The sequence below is a fragment of the Tenebrio molitor genome, chromosome 9 (assembly GCF_963966145.1).
Source record: "Tenebrio molitor chromosome 9, icTenMoli1.1, whole genome shotgun sequence".
Lineage (NCBI taxonomy): Eukaryota > Metazoa > Arthropoda > Insecta > Coleoptera > Tenebrionidae > Tenebrio > Tenebrio molitor.
This window is the reverse complement of record NC_091054.1, coordinates 11,048,755-11,063,795: the sequence shown is the minus strand read 5'-3', so window position 1 is coordinate 11,063,795 and position 15,041 is coordinate 11,048,755. Positions and strand designations below refer to the sequence as shown.

The 15,041-nt window shown below is 40.0% G+C and overlaps 1 protein-coding gene and 1 long non-coding RNA gene across 5 annotated transcripts; one reads left to right on the top strand and one right to left on the bottom strand.

Moving 5' to 3' along the window:
• Positions 1-3,177: 3,177 nt before the first annotated feature.
• On the bottom strand, positions 3,178-5,817 carry LOC138138393 (uncharacterized). The gene is made up of 4 exons (XR_011162019.1): positions 5,643-5,817; positions 5,367-5,589; positions 3,730-5,310; positions 3,178-3,669 (listed from the first exon to the last, which is right to left on the bottom strand). It is a non-coding gene; the product is annotated as an uncharacterized lncRNA (long non-coding RNA).
• LOC138138357 (uncharacterized) lies at positions 5,343-13,931 on the top strand. 4 transcript variants are annotated; one of them, XM_069058258.1, is made up of 7 exons: positions 5,343-5,471; positions 10,513-10,604; positions 10,697-12,705; positions 12,752-13,347; positions 13,394-13,441; positions 13,493-13,591; positions 13,642-13,931. In XM_069058258.1, the coding sequence occupies exons 1-7, from the start codon at positions 5,391-5,393 to the stop codon at positions 13,690-13,692; spliced, it is 2,976 nt and encodes a 991-aa protein (XP_068914359.1). In that variant the 5' UTR covers positions 5,343-5,390; the 3' UTR covers positions 13,693-13,931. The 4 variants fall into 4 exon arrangements, with proteins under 4 accessions (XP_068914359.1, XP_068914357.1, XP_068914360.1 ...); XM_069058256.1 differs by having other exon boundaries at positions 13,394-13,591; XM_069058259.1 differs by lacking the exon at positions 5,343-5,471 and adding an exon at positions 5,962-6,108 and having other exon boundaries at positions 13,394-13,591.
• Positions 13,932-15,041: the final 1,110 nt, after the last annotated feature.

Here is a 15,041-nt window from a genome sequence, read left to right as displayed (position 1 = left end):
ACACTGCTGAAGAAGGTAACCACTGACCAGTTATTTAGTTTTTGTTTAGCAAAATGCACTTGTATGTCGCAGTAATTTAGTTGTGAGTGACTACACATATTAAATCAGATTCGTCGAGTTTTTTTTCCGAGGAGCTCTGTGATTCTCTGAAAGTCTGTAAATTTAACCTGTTTGAAAAACACGTTCAGTTGGAGCACGTGTCAGCGGTTCGAGGTTTGTTCCTTGATACTTACACAGGGTGTAATCAAAATACACGGATATATTTAAACCAGTAAGCACTGAATACTCCAGGGTCAATGGAAAAATATGCCTTTTTTGAAAAAAGTGGGAATAAGTGAACAAGTGGCATGACAGTTTAGACATACATTCATACATTGTGGATGCGCCACTTGATTTCATATCGTGTGTTCATTTAAATTTATCCTCAAAGTAGGCATTGAAGAGTCGATTGTGAATGCACCACAGACTACAGATCACGGATCAGATGTTTAAATGTAACCTCACTTTTTTCGTTGATTGTGTTTTTAGTGTGCAGACTGACGAGTGGTGGGTTCAATTGGACTCCTCAACGCCTATTGCAGAAATCAAAACAGCGATAATAAAGAAAAAGCGATAGTGTGTATGACAAAAAAGGATCTTCTTATCAGAGGTTGGGTCGGCGAAGGTCAATTATTAGTTGCATTTCGACAAACGGTGCAGCAGTCTATTAACAATCGTGTATTTGTTGTTAAATCGTTTAAAATGGCAAATTTTACAAACGGAATTAACGGATAATTATGGTGGTCGCGTACAGTGCGGCGGGTGGAAACGCGGCCCAAGCGCAAATACTATACCGGGAACAGTTTCCAGACAGGCTTGTACCTAATTCAAAAACGTTTACTTCCACGGTGCAACGGTTGTGAGACATAGGAAAGTTCGATCGAAGAACGGAAGATCGCGGCAGAGGTCGTTCCCAGATTTTCGAAGCAGTAGAAGCAAATCTTGAAACAAGCTCGCGAAGGCCAGCACTCCAGGTAGGAGTTTCACACCATGCAGTATGGCGCACTTTAAAGAACAAGGTTTTCATCCTTATCACGTACAAAAAGTACAAGTCAAGTACAAGCATGCAAACACTTTAAGAACAACACACCAATAAAGTTGCACAGTAGACAAACTACGTCCAGAGGAGTGCATTTTGAAACTTAGAGGTAGGATAGGAAGATTCGAATCGTTGACGGGCCATCCTACCTCAGCGGCGTACGTTAGTGCTCTTTTGTGATTTCCGTTGGCAGTATTCATTTCGTTGTGTTTCGTGTAAATAGGTGCCGAGTATTTTACTAATAAATATTTTGGTGGTTTGAAGCAAACAATTATCCTCCAAGGCTAATACTTTGCCTGAGTTGGTGTGGACGAAGTGCCCTTAGACATCAAGAATGTGCATGTGAATCACGCTCAAGCATGATGCCCGCCAAGCTACGCAGTGGTGGAACCAAAACTACACTGAAAGATGGATTGTACAAAACGGTCCAATGTTTTGGCCGCCAAGATTTCCGGATCCTTGTGGGGCCATTTAAAATAGCTGGTCTATAGCCGGCCGATAATGATTTATAATGGTTCAGAGCGATTGTGAACGCACCACGGATTACAGATCACGGATCAGCTGTTTAAATGGACGCAGCCGAGTTCCTCGGCCGGCGGTCAGAAATTTTGGGGTTTTGTAGCAGGTAATGAACGGTAAGGGATTAGCTTCTTGCATGATTAAAACCCTCTCTTACCGTCTTACCTGGTAGCGGGCGGGGGTAACTCCCACTTATCCCATTTCAAGGTAAAATTTTTATTTTTATTATTTCTTTAAAAGCCGCAGTATGGATTTTGAGTGAAAAAGGCGAACAACCTGTAGCGAATGATGCCAAATTTTGTCAAAACATCATTCTCATTTTAAAAGTAATTTTTGTGGCAGTCGTCCTTCTTATAGGTAAATATATTATTTTGTAAAAACATCTCCAAAGTTAATGTATTGTTTTAAATTAAATTATGAATCCATGGTGGCTGTGCTTCCAATAATTTTATAATAAAAATGTTTCTGCCGTTGGGCGTTTATGCAGTCAATACATTTTCCCAAAAATACTTCTTTTTTTCACAATTTTATTTAACCAAGCGAATGTCCAAATTTTCACGCAGCTAACTATATTTTATGTTTTTGAAATCAAAAAACAAATATTCACGTTGACTTTGCAAATGTATTGTGGGTTGCATTTTCAATTCTGTCGGGCTCATTATTATCACTCGTGAAATACCCTGTATAATGACATTGTCAATATCTACCCATATGAATATTGCAAATAAAATTGTTTCTTTTCTCATCACTGTATTTATTGCCAGTTCTTATTATGAATTTAAGAAAAATAATTAAGATCTAATCAGGCCAGGTCGGGTGGAATAGCTACCGCGGTGCAAGTCGCACAACGTAGCTTGATATACTCTGTTTCTGAACTCGATGCCGGTAAGTCGTAAATCAATGTTAATCACCGCTTAACCCACGCACGCACAATTTTTTTTTGTCGGGAAGATACTTGCGCTCGGCTCACGTTAACAATTTGGCCATCCTTGTTCTGAAATCTGTGTGCGGGCGTAAAAGTGAGAAAACGTGATGTTTGGAAGGTGCCTGGTAGGTAAGGGATAGTATTTTAAAACAGGAAATCCAAAAAGTTGAATTGTAACATTTTAATACCAGTAGAATGACCTAGGCTGTTTATAATAATATTCATAAAATGTTTTGGACGCACTGGAATCTGTCAGCGCGTCGGTCGTTTTATGGCATAGTGGCATCGGGCTCAGAAACAGAGTGTACTTGAGATGTGCAGAGACAATGAGAACTCAGACTTGCAAGACCAAAAATCCTCCAACGGCTTCGTTTACAGTGGCTGTCCCCACTAATTCCAACAATTTTACTGCGCATCCATCCCAACTACATATCAAGCTACGTTAATGCCCGATACCTCGTCTGTTGATAAGGGTTATGCTATGCAGGTAAAGAAGTGACCGCCGGAGGAACTAGGATACGTCCGTTTAAATCTAACCTCACTTTTTGTGTTGTTTGTGATTGTGTTTTTACTCTGCAGACCGACGAGTGGTGCCTTCACAATCAAATTTTTACCCTTATTGAAACGACAATGTAATCAAAAAGAAAACGAAAAGTAACAAGCTTGTATCACGTGATATGAATGTGATGCATTTATTAAGTATAAATTATAAAATATAGCTTAATATTAGTACATATTGGGTGATTCAAAATGATTGTGGCCAAGTATGGCAACTATGTACGAAAATTTATGTGGCAACTGTGTGGGTAGGGTAGAGTTGACATTTCTCTGACAGTTCATAGTCGCGCAATTTTGAAAACTGTCAAATCAATGTGTAATGATATCAAAAAAATCAAATGCACGCCTATGAAATGACAACTCTGCCTCATTCACACAGTTGCCACATAAATTTTCGTACATAGTTGCCATACTTGGTCACAATCATTTTGAATCACCCAATATTATAACAGTGCGTTTTTTCGATACAATTCATTCGTTGAAATTTCTTGTGCGGTAATCGTTTTCGTTCTAACTTTTTTATCATTTCACTTTCATTTGCTCTTCATTCCCGTCGACCACGGGCCAGAATGAGGTGAATTTGAATTATCTACAAATACAAATGTGTTGGTGGTTTACGAGTTAAAATATCTCCGCGTATTTTGATTACACCCTGTATAGATTATTTCCAAACAAATCTGTAACTGGTGTGCTGTTTTTGTGGAACGGCTTGTTTGTGTAACAAATTCGTATTTGTGGGGTTGTCATGTTTTTATAATACATAAGTGGAGGCGTTCTTCGCTTAAGTTGACAGTTGTTAGAAGAGTGCTTCGTTTGCAGTCAGCACACCAAACACTTGGGTAAATTGCAAGTCGCACTAAATTTACTTCACTTCGCGAACACGCCAACATATGGTACTGAGTGGAGTGAACGTGAACGTGAGACTTAATCGTCAATCGTCATTCAATTGAAGGTCATCCCCTCCTAGGCAAAACTTAACATGACTCGATTGGTTCCCCATTTTGACACAATGAAATTGGCGCCAAATTCAAACGAAATCAGTGTAAATAAAGATAGTTTGCTCTCGAGTTATCGGTATTTATTTTCACAGGGCAATCATCTGTGACGACACTTTTTGTATATTCCAGGAAAGCGCAAACCGATAATTTAAGATAAAATTATTGGCAATTTTTGAATATTGTTTATTTTCATAATAGAGTTGCAAGTCGATACTTGTCCAATAAATATCAAATAGAATACAAATTTTAAACACATTTCCGCCTTATCAATGGTAAACAACGATCACTTACATGAAATACAGTTGTTGATACCAAACAAACATAGACGGTATAAATTCGATACAGTTTGGTGCGAACTGCGACTTACCGTGTTATTTCTGTTATTTTGCACGTGATCAAAGCGAATACAAATATGGCTGCAGGTATGTGTGAGTAACGTTGCAACCAAATTGAAGTTTTTGTTAAGATAATGATCGTCATCTTGAAATTTCCTCAAATTTTTAATCTGCAGTTTTATCAAATTTTCTTGAGTAGGACAGGAAGTACTGGCACCAGACATAAAAACTGACGATCAGGAACTCTTAGAATTGTTTCTTGATGTGTCAGTGTTCAGTTGATTGAAGCCAATAAGGTTCACAGGTTATCGAGACCTATTCGTTTCCATATCGAGGTTCGACTTTATCATTTTCTGAGAAGTATGCACTCCACGTAATATTAACCAGCTTGCCAGATTACCTAGAACTTCTGATATTTACCATACAAGAATGTTCCCAGCTACTGTTAAATGTCGATCCTTTGCACGACGTGCTGATTCAGTTGGAAGAAAAATTGCCATTTACTTGGTGGGCGATTCCAGATGCCCCGAGCACCGTCTCTTTGACCGGTTTCTCACACAGATCGTCGTCCCTTTGGGCGGCTTCTTTTACAACCAGAGTGACCTTCGGTAATTTAGGACCCGTAACGAATGCAAGAGTGTGTTTTTGTCAAGAGTAACTTGCCGGAATTTTCTCAACAAAAACGAAGGAACAACACTTAATTATTCGTCAGCACCTAAACAGCCCCCCCAATAACTCACATTCGTGCTTTTTCTGTTACACTTCGTAGAAATATGAATTATATTATGTATTGTTAACTTGATGGACGTGCCAACAAATGCAACTTTTTGCCCTCAACGTGTGTCTTAACGAATTTTGGACGCATTATTAAAATACACAAGAAGTGCTACATTTTCCCTGGAATTATTATCTGTTATTTCTCGTTTCAGATCTCATCCCTGAAGTACATTTACCATTTTATTCCTTTTCCGTGAATCATGCAAATCTGTTGGGGATTGAAGGCCACCCAAAACTATAAGACGCTCAGAATTCATGGATTCGTGGTAAAACTCCATGGGGTAAGCATTGCTACTGTTAACCTAAACAACAACCGCTAATTACCGTTGACAGCAATTCCCAGTGCGTACAATTTTTTGCTTTTCGTATGTATTTAATGTAATACATGAATAACGTAACCTATAATAACACACTATTTAATGAAGAGACACAATTAAAAGACTATTGATTACAATCAAATAACGGAATTTGTTTTAAAAAAGTAACAAACAACGTTCATCAACGTTGGGTCGAATGACAATTATTCAAAGTCGACGTGATTTCATTAGTTCATTCCTGTCAATCCATCCGCGCTACCAACTCTCAAAACAAAGTTTTCGGCGAAAATCAATTTATGTACAGGGTGATTGCGTTAAATTTATTTCGATCCCAAACCGGCCCAGCACGTGTGTTTGTTATTAATTCGATCGGCAGTTTCCGCTTTTCGTTCGTCTCGCCCATTTCCCTTGAGCGCTTTGACTCTTTGTATTTTTTTTACGCGTGAAACGACGAACAGTTCCTCGTCGGAGCTGTTAGAGGAGAGAACGCTCCGTCAGCACTTGTGCACGCCACAGATTTCAATTTCGTTTGGTTGGTACAATCTTGAATTCTTGACTGTTGTGAAGAGGTGTGCACGTTGTTATGAAGGCCCGAAAAAAGGTACCTCTTTTAAATTAACTATACGATTTTTACGTGCGGCGTACTTTTGGTGGATGCGACCAAGCTAGTTGCAAGTCCCGCGCGGAATGTTACAACATCGGCGTTCAGCCGCCGATAAAAACACTTCCGGTGTTGACGCGAGGGTTTTTTCATATCAGAATGTAAACGCGCGATTGATGTTTCAAACTGAAGCGACTATTGTGACGTGACAAACAAGCCACAGATGAACGTTTTATTGCACGAGACTGGTGGTGCAGATTGCGTCCTTGGTCGGTCTAAGAAAAAAAAAAACAAATAATCGCCAAGACAATAGACAAACATTTTGCAGCCATCAGAATTTTTATTTTCTCAAAGTTGGTACGAGATCAAACTAGCCGCCTGGTGTCATTTTTGTTGTTGCTAACTTACGGCACCGACAAAGAAAATTCATGAACGCCGAACAGGTGTCTGGTGTCTATCTGAAAATCGGAACTGGTAAAATTAAAATTCACTTTTTGGGAACGATCGTTCCTGTTGCAGCGCGAATTTCGTTGGTCGGCATATTTCAAAATTGAAATCAAGTGGTCGTTCGGTGTTTGGCAAGTTGCAAGTTGACAGTTTACAACAAATGTCATTGGTGGCTAATGTCAAAATTCAAAATTAAGAAAACATGAAGTGTTCTTAAAACCGATAAGGGTGTCACTTTACGCGCACTCCGCAGTACTTGATTTTTATCAGTGTCAGTCAGTCACGGCGCCGGATCTAATGTTTGTGTTGTAAATGTGGTTAGCACCTATGAGAAAATGTCGCCGCTCGGAACAGATAAACGCTTAATAAAAGGATTTTTCACGGATGTGAGCTGGGTAAGCGTTTTTTCATCGCCGATAGTGCTGTGTGTACATTTTTGTATTGTGATAAAACAGCGTGGTATCGTTTTTGCTTACAAGGTGAATCTTTTGCCACCACGTGTTCAGAAATTCTTGATGAATGTGATAGTGATTGAAGCTTACACCGGAATTTGTTTAGTCAACTTACACATTCCATTATTGTTACTTGTCGATAATGACTTGTTGTACAGATCAATTACTCCTGAAAGCACTTAAAATTAATTGACAAATGGTTGTGCATTCTGCGCCAGGTTATTTTTTTACCTAGTGTTAATCAAATGTTCCTCAGGAAGCGACATACAATACGTTGCGCAATTATCTGCAGCAGATGTTCAAAAGAAGATACTTTTTTTATCAGTTTGAAGTACGTATAAAATACTAAACAAGGTGAGACAAAAATGGTATTGTCGATATCTATCTCCGAGTTTGTCCTCAATTTTGAAAATTGCGAGACAAGATTCTTCAAGGATGTGATTTTTCTTTTGAGAAGTTGAAATTGTTACATTTTGACCTGACCTGACCGACCTAACGGCAACATTCTGATTAAGAGGGACGAAGGAGTGTTTGAGTTGGTAGACTGCTTTTCAACTAGAGGTACACGTCTATAAATTTGCGCAGAAACCTGTTTCGGTGCAGTAATTTGACCTTTCAAATTAAATTAAACATGCTGGTGAACCTGCTCCAAAGTCTAAAAAAGTGTTAATTTATGTTTAGAGCCAAATGAGGGGCACTTCGGGCATTTCTTTTATTTAATTTTTAGATAATAATTGATCTGCATTGTTTTTACCGTTAATGTTTACTCTCATAACCTACCATTTGGTCGCTATTAATGTTAACGTCAGATACCTGTCAAATAAACCAATGTTGCAAACAGCCGAATAAAAAAATGTTCAGAATGGTATTTGCCAACTCAAACAGTCCTTCTTGATCACCTGTATGAAAATGTTGGATGAGAAAAACAATTAATCAAGAGATACAAAGATGATATGATATGATGTGAAGTATGCTCTGACTTTTAAATTAGATTGGCAACATTGTTGACAATTTGATTTGTCAAAGTGACGCCTCATAATTTCAATACAATACTGCGAGTTAACAGTTGTACCCAAGCCGGGGGAGAACACGTTGAACATTTTTTATGATTGTCAATAAAACTGTATTATTTTCTAGTGCTTCATTTCTTCTAAATTAAAACGATTAACATGAGAACCCTAAACATCAACAGTGTTGCCAATCTATTATAAATTTAAATAATCTCACGGTATCTGAACACAAATGACAATTTTGCAATAAATTAGCCGATCTGTGGCTCAAATCCTATCTAAAACATGACCGTTTTTAAGTGCAAATACTTGACAGTATAAACATAATTGGGTTAAAAACTGGTTACAAGTTTTGTGAGTATTTTTATTTATGGTTATTCTTTCATGAAATGTCTATTACCTGCGTACAACTTTTTAATCTGGGTAATCAAAAAATATTAAATGATATGTACGGTCGGTGGACAAATAAAACTGGGACACTTAAAATTTAATCTATGTAAATCAGACCATTTAATTGTCAATATATTTGTCAGTGTCTATATAATATGTCATACCAAAGTTAACCTATTTGTGATAAAACCGTAATTAAACCATGCAATTTTGTAAATTTTGACTTATGTGATTGTCATTTTTGTCGCAGTTTTATTTGCCCATCGACTGTACATACAACTTGATCATTAACGATAAACTTTCATGTTCTAACTAATAAGTAAACACCTTCGGTTATGATCTAATTGAAATTTAAAAACTTACAAAGCGAAAATAAAAGAAATTAATACAGTAAAGAAGTATTTGCACAAATTCATAATCGTTCCTGACCAATCATTCTCTTTTCAAACACAAAAATTATAACAATACATGCTAAAGGACACGACCCATTTACTACTTTCATGTCGCAAACCGCCTTGGAAAGAACTCACAAATTTTGAAATTCATTGATGAAGCTTAGTTTCTGTCGATACATACTTACACGAGTACATGTGTGAGTTTCACATCAAGTTCCTCAACGATTACGATAGGTTTTGTTTCGTTGTAAACGTCAAACATCACCATTGAAGTTCACTTCCAGTAGTCCGATCGTCCGCGTTGTAAAGCTGTAAATACTGCATTTAACCGTTGGTACTATTTTTTAGACTGTTTTATTTCCAGTTTTTTTTAATGTTACTACACACTAACTCGTTGTTTTTAGATAAATGTGTATTTTGTGGGACGGTCTTTTAGTACTGATCCATCGCCATTCAATTCAAAGAAAACTAAAAAAAAAACATTTTTCAGTCCCACGATAACAATTAAACAACGAAAAGTAGACTAGTTACGTCATTCATAAGCTTATCTATTATATCCAACTCTGGAATTCGGACATTCCCCGAAAAACGAACAAGAATATTGCTTACGTTTCTATCGTAAGTTATGATATCGCACGTCGCAGTTATTCATAATACATTACGAATCACAAACAATACTGAAATCCAGCAATGAAGCTATAGCTTGAAGTCATAACTCCGGCGGCCACCCATCCATACACTAACCCCGCCAGGCATTGCTTAATTTCACTAATCGAACGGTGCTTTCACGTTGTTATTATTGTTGGTATTAGCGAAAAACAAGACGATTACTTCATTTGATTAACAAGCTCGACTCCACACGCCCCACTTCATGTAATTAATTTATTGATTAAAAGGGTAGCGCTACGATTCTTATCATAAACTTAACCTTGAATAAACCTTTTTACTACAAATTATCACACCGCAACGACCAGCTAAAGAGTGCTGTCAGAACGAATTTTTTATGCATAGGGTGGGTCTAGTGTGCTCGAAAAAAATATTTTACGGCGTAATCCATTAAACACTTGTCGCGTAAAAGAACCATTCAAAAACTATAAAAATTTGACTCTTAAAATTCCAACTCCACTACACACCGTTAGACCAAAACCGATGTAAAAAGTGTTTCAGTTTTAATTAGGAAGTTTTCCCACAAGCGTTTGCGTCGCTGGTTTTTTCCAATCATCCCAAAATCGAGGTAATTAATTGCGTATTGATGTGATTTAGTTTCGGTGTCTATTACATTTTTTTTTTAATTTGAAAAATAAATTTGCCATAATAAGACCCTATTAAGACTACACTCCTAAATTCCGAAAAATTGTAATACATACTCCTAACATCAAAAGATTATAAAATATCTTTTTACCTGGGTCGATCTTCCTGGGGTATTCACGACTGGTTAACTTAAATCACTCGAAGGTACTGTCGCTTACCAAGAGAAATTTTTTCCAAGAAACTTTCAGAATGGTTAAATCTGTATTATCTCTAATGTTTTTCCCATACCGATGAAATCTCAAGATATGAAAGATTACGACATTTTAATATATAAGGGCCTTTAAATTGGCCCCAAGTGTGTAATTCGTCAGTACTGTACAGCACTTGGAAAATTGAAAACCGTAATTAACAAAACAATGTTGTTTACTGTCAAATCTAACAATTGTACTTTTTTTACAGTGGCAAACAGAGCCTTTCACGGATAAAATTATTCAGCAGTTGCAGGGTAGCCCAAAAGTAATTTTATCTCCTTTGAAAAAATTGCAGTATAGGTAATTATATACAGTGCACACCATCACCGAGTCAAAAAAAACTTGCTGCTACTCAAGAAAAAATAATGAAAAGTTGGATTACGTTGTTTCAGACCGTCAACCGAATCGAGCTTTCATTCAGACCAGAGCGAGCCAGACTTGTCATACGTAGGGCATTATGTGGAATGTTCAACACACGAAGAAGGCATTTACGGGAGTAACGAATCGGAAGAGTTGAACGATCCATTGGCTTTGCACCATTGCGAAGTAGATGTTAGTGATAAGAGCGTGCTGGTCGGGGAGATCGATGACATCGAAGGCGAGTTGAGTAAGATGTTTGCAAATGAAAACGAAGAAACGGAATCTACATCCCAAGTTGCGAACAAATCGACCCTGAAGAAAAATCGAGAAATCTCAAAACGTGAAAACATCAGAGAACTGCTGATCCGTTTGTTCGGGAGTCCCCTGGACGACGTGGAGATTTCGCCAAGGACATCATCGAATAGTGCAATTAGTAAACCAAAGAAGTGCGAAAGAAACACTCTACCCGTGTCGATCGACATCCCAACCGGAGAGTTCTTTCAAGTGTGCAGGAAACGAAAGAGCGAAGGGGACAAGAGTGGATCGTCGCCCGTTAAAGTACCAAAGATAAAGTTCTCGTTTGCTATCGAACAAGTGATTAACGTCGAATACTTTGTGAATTCAAACCTAGTGATCCCCCCAGTGTTCAGCGACAGTGCCCTAGTTAAACAAGTAAACGAGCTCGAGACGGTAAAAGTGAACGATACAGTTGAAGTTTGTCGAAGTGAGACCGTCAAGCCGGTGAAATCTCTGAAGGAGGAAGAAGAAATCAAAAGCACTGAAGAGACCGCCGCCGCCTTCATCGACTTGACGGACGACGTTCCGGAACCTTGTCTGCCGGAGCTGGTCGAGATCAAGTGCGACCATCTCGAGAAAGAAAGCGTCGAGCCATCATCCATCGAGAAGGACCAAACCGCTGCGATGCCTTTGCCACAAGGTCCGGCAGCTCCTCAAGGAACAGCGATCCTGTTGGTCGGAAGCGTTGCCCAGAACTCGTCGGTTTCAAAGCAGACGGCTTGTTCGCAACGTCCGCCGCCCCAACAGCAAAGAACAATCGAAAGACCTCAACAACAAAACGCCGCAGTCACGAATGTAACAGTCATGACGAGGCGTTGGTTGGAGGGGCGAAGTACAACACCTCCTCCCAACGTCACCATCGCGTCGCCGGTGCAACCTGTACAGTCGCAAGTGACACGTTCGTGCGCGCAACGACCTGTCACCATGTACAACAGTTTGCAGTCGAGGACGGCACCCTTTCAGACGAGTGTCCAACAAGTTCAGCAACCGACGCAAAGACAAGTAGTGGGTGGCCAGCTACCTGCACAGGTGCAGGTGGTGATCCAAGCGATGCACCAACAACACGGCCCTCGGGCTCAAACTCAGCATCAACAAAGTGCTCAGTCTCACACTCAGCATCAACAAAGTGCCCAGTCTCACACTCAGCATCAACAAAGTGCTCAGTCTCACACTCAGCATCAACAAGGTGCTCAATCTCATACTAAGCATCAACAAAGTTCTCAGTATCAACAGGCCGCTCGGTCTCAGTATCAGTTGAGCGCTCAACCTCAGTATCCTCCCCAACTGTACCGCTTGCTGCGTTCGCAGCCCGCACAGGAGTATCATCTGGTGTCCTACACCGAATGCGGAAACAGGATATATCCTCACGTCTACAAATTCTCCAATTGGCGGGAATACGCTCGCACGTTCTGTCAACAAATGAGGAACCTCTTCACTCCGACTGATTACCAACAAGAACACGCCAGATTCGGGATATACATGAACAACGTGACGCTGACCTTCGGTAAAAATTTAATCAGGGAACTGTCGACGATCGAAGTGCAGGGTGTGCACATGAACGATGTACTGCGCGTGGTCTCGACGAAACTGGACAATAATTCGCCCAGTAGAATGTACAGAACGTGCGCGAACATCTACCTGATGATCAGGTCCTGCGAGCTATTGTGCACCACCCCTTTCACCAAGAAGTTCTTCAACGCGATCAAGATGGCGATGGAAAGGATGGAAGCGAGATCTCAGGAAGGTAAGTCGTCACCGAGAGGAAGAATCGGAGTAACGGTGTTTTTTAGTGGTGCTCTTCACGACAGAACAATTCAAGCAACTGGAGGCTCAGATACGGCAGTACCGGCTCATCGAGAACTGGCGGATCGCGCAGGTGGCGCGCATTCAACAAGCAAATCGACCTCCTCCTCATTACTCGAGTTCTCAGCGGAAGAGGACGCAGGACCAGAGAGAATCTTACGGGGGTAACGTGCCGGAAGTGGCGACGCAACAGCTACCTATAATACTGCAAGGCTGGCCGAGACAAGACGAACAGAGCCGACCGGACCCCGAACCGACACAACCCAACTTTCGAGTTGAAGTGCAACAAAGCGTAGCGCCTCGACAAGCCGAGTGCGAGATCAGTACCACGCAGCCGACAACAGTCGAGGAGCGGAGGACCACGTCTGTGATAATAGCGACACCACCACCTGCTTCGACCGTGAAACCGGAGAGTAATCGTGTCACACCTGCGACGTCGATCGACGGTGAAATCATCGACTTGACGTGGATCGACGATGGAGACGAGGAGGCAATGTTGGAGGAGATAATCGAATGCAAGCAGTTTCCGTTGAAGGCGGAGGGCTTCGACGAAACCTCCGCAGAGGAGTCTCCGGTTCGAGAGGTGACTTGTGCCGGTGTAGTTTCGTTGTTTAATTCGAGTGTTTTAGGCCGTCTCGCCTGTCGATAGCGGACTGGGAAGCCCCGTGACGGCCCAGGTCGGTACGCGAGTTTCGCTTGTGTCTCCCCCTACGTCTGTTCTGTTTCAGAGCGACAGTGGCGGTGACGGTTTCAAGTGTCTCTGCGGGAACAAAGCGATATACGTGTGCGCCTGCAACTCGTCGATGTATTGCGGACGCGAGTGTCAGGTGAGTCCCACGAGTGACCGCGCTTCAGGATTTTCACTGGATTTTTGCAGATCAAAGACTGGACCTACCATCAGAAACTGTGCCATAAGATGAAGTCTTAATCGGGAACAGTCTCATGTTCCTTTCTTGCCAAATTAAGACTGAATAGTAACTACAAGAACAGTATTAACTTTAGTACCTTTCCTTATTGTTTTGCATGATGCTTTTTTGTTACGTTATTAGGTACTACGATAAGAAGTAATTATGTTGACGGATTTTTACAAGCTTATATAAATTTGTTTCTTGCCAAAATTTCAGATTTAGAGTTAATTAAAGAAGTTTTCATATGTTTTTTATTTGAGTCGGGAAGTTTCACTCCGCCTCCCAAGTCTAGAATCAACCCATCAACGCGTAGTATATTGACGAGTGTAGAGTTGACAGAAACAAAAATGGTACTTCCTAGGAGTAGCCGACGTTTACACAAAAATTTTAATTATTCTAGTGCACTACTGTTTCGCTGGATGTAAACAATGCACTGTAACGAGATATTAATGTTTTTTTTCTGTTATTTGCATAATATAATATGCTAGACAGAATTGAACAAAAACATTTAATCTACATCGACAAGTATTTTTATAGCGGAAAAAAAACTGATCAGATACAAATCGGAAACAAATGAATAAATAGTTTCCGTTGTATAAATAATCAGTACTCTGAAGTGGTGGTTCCATGTTTGATAAGCCCAACCTACACTGTGCGATTATTCAACGAAAAAGAGATAACGCTGACCGCAACAGAAATTATCGGCAGCTTTCGCGCTATATCAATTACCTACTGTGTTGTTTGGTGTTGGTCGACACTCTGAAGAAATGTTAACAGCTTTGAGTTTCAAATATTCAGTCGCCATGTTACAAGATGGCGCCCGATACCGTCAAAAATATAAAGTATCGACATGGGTGACAACTTCGGATGACAGCACCCACGGCTTCCTAGATTAATAAGAGTCGAAGCCTCTAATACGGCTGGTCGAATTCATCAGTTGCAGGCATTTTTTCTGTTCCTGAGAGGGCGCCACTATACATTTGTGTATTTGGCTGCTTAACCGCGTACAAATCTCATTTTAAAAAGAATCGTAATTTGTATGTTACATACACTACTTCAAAAAGTAGATTATTGATAGAAAAAAAACATTAATACGATTTTTCATTCATTTAATTTAAAAAATATCCGTTTTTTGGTAGAGGGCGCTACTATACTTTTGGCTTTTGAAGGAACAGACAGTTCAAGGAACTCGACCAGCCGTATTAGAGGCTTCGACTCTTATTAATCTAGGAAGCCGTGACAGCACCACTAACGATTAGAATTCCGCTCGCGGCGCTACGATCGAAATTTAAAAAGTCCATTTGAAAATTATTCAGCAATAATGCCGTCTTGTTGTGCCCTTAATTGCCGAAGCTTTTCTGGAGTAAGC

What these genes read in the sequence shown, in the direction of transcription:
- LOC138138357 (XM_069058256.1), top strand. Translation starts at nt 5,391, where the DNA reads ATGCAAATCTGTTGGGGATTGAAGGCCACCCAAAACTATAAGACGCTC. An exon ending in TCGTGGTAAAACTCCATGGG is followed by an intron (nt 5,472 to 10,512) that starts GTAAGCATTGCT and finishes CTTTTTTTACAG; the next exon opens with TGGCAAACAGAGCCTTTCAC. An exon ending in TTGAAAAAATTGCAGTATAG is followed by an intron (nt 10,605 to 10,696) that starts GTAATTATATAC and finishes ACGTTGTTTCAG; the next exon opens with ACCGTCAACCGAATCGAGCT.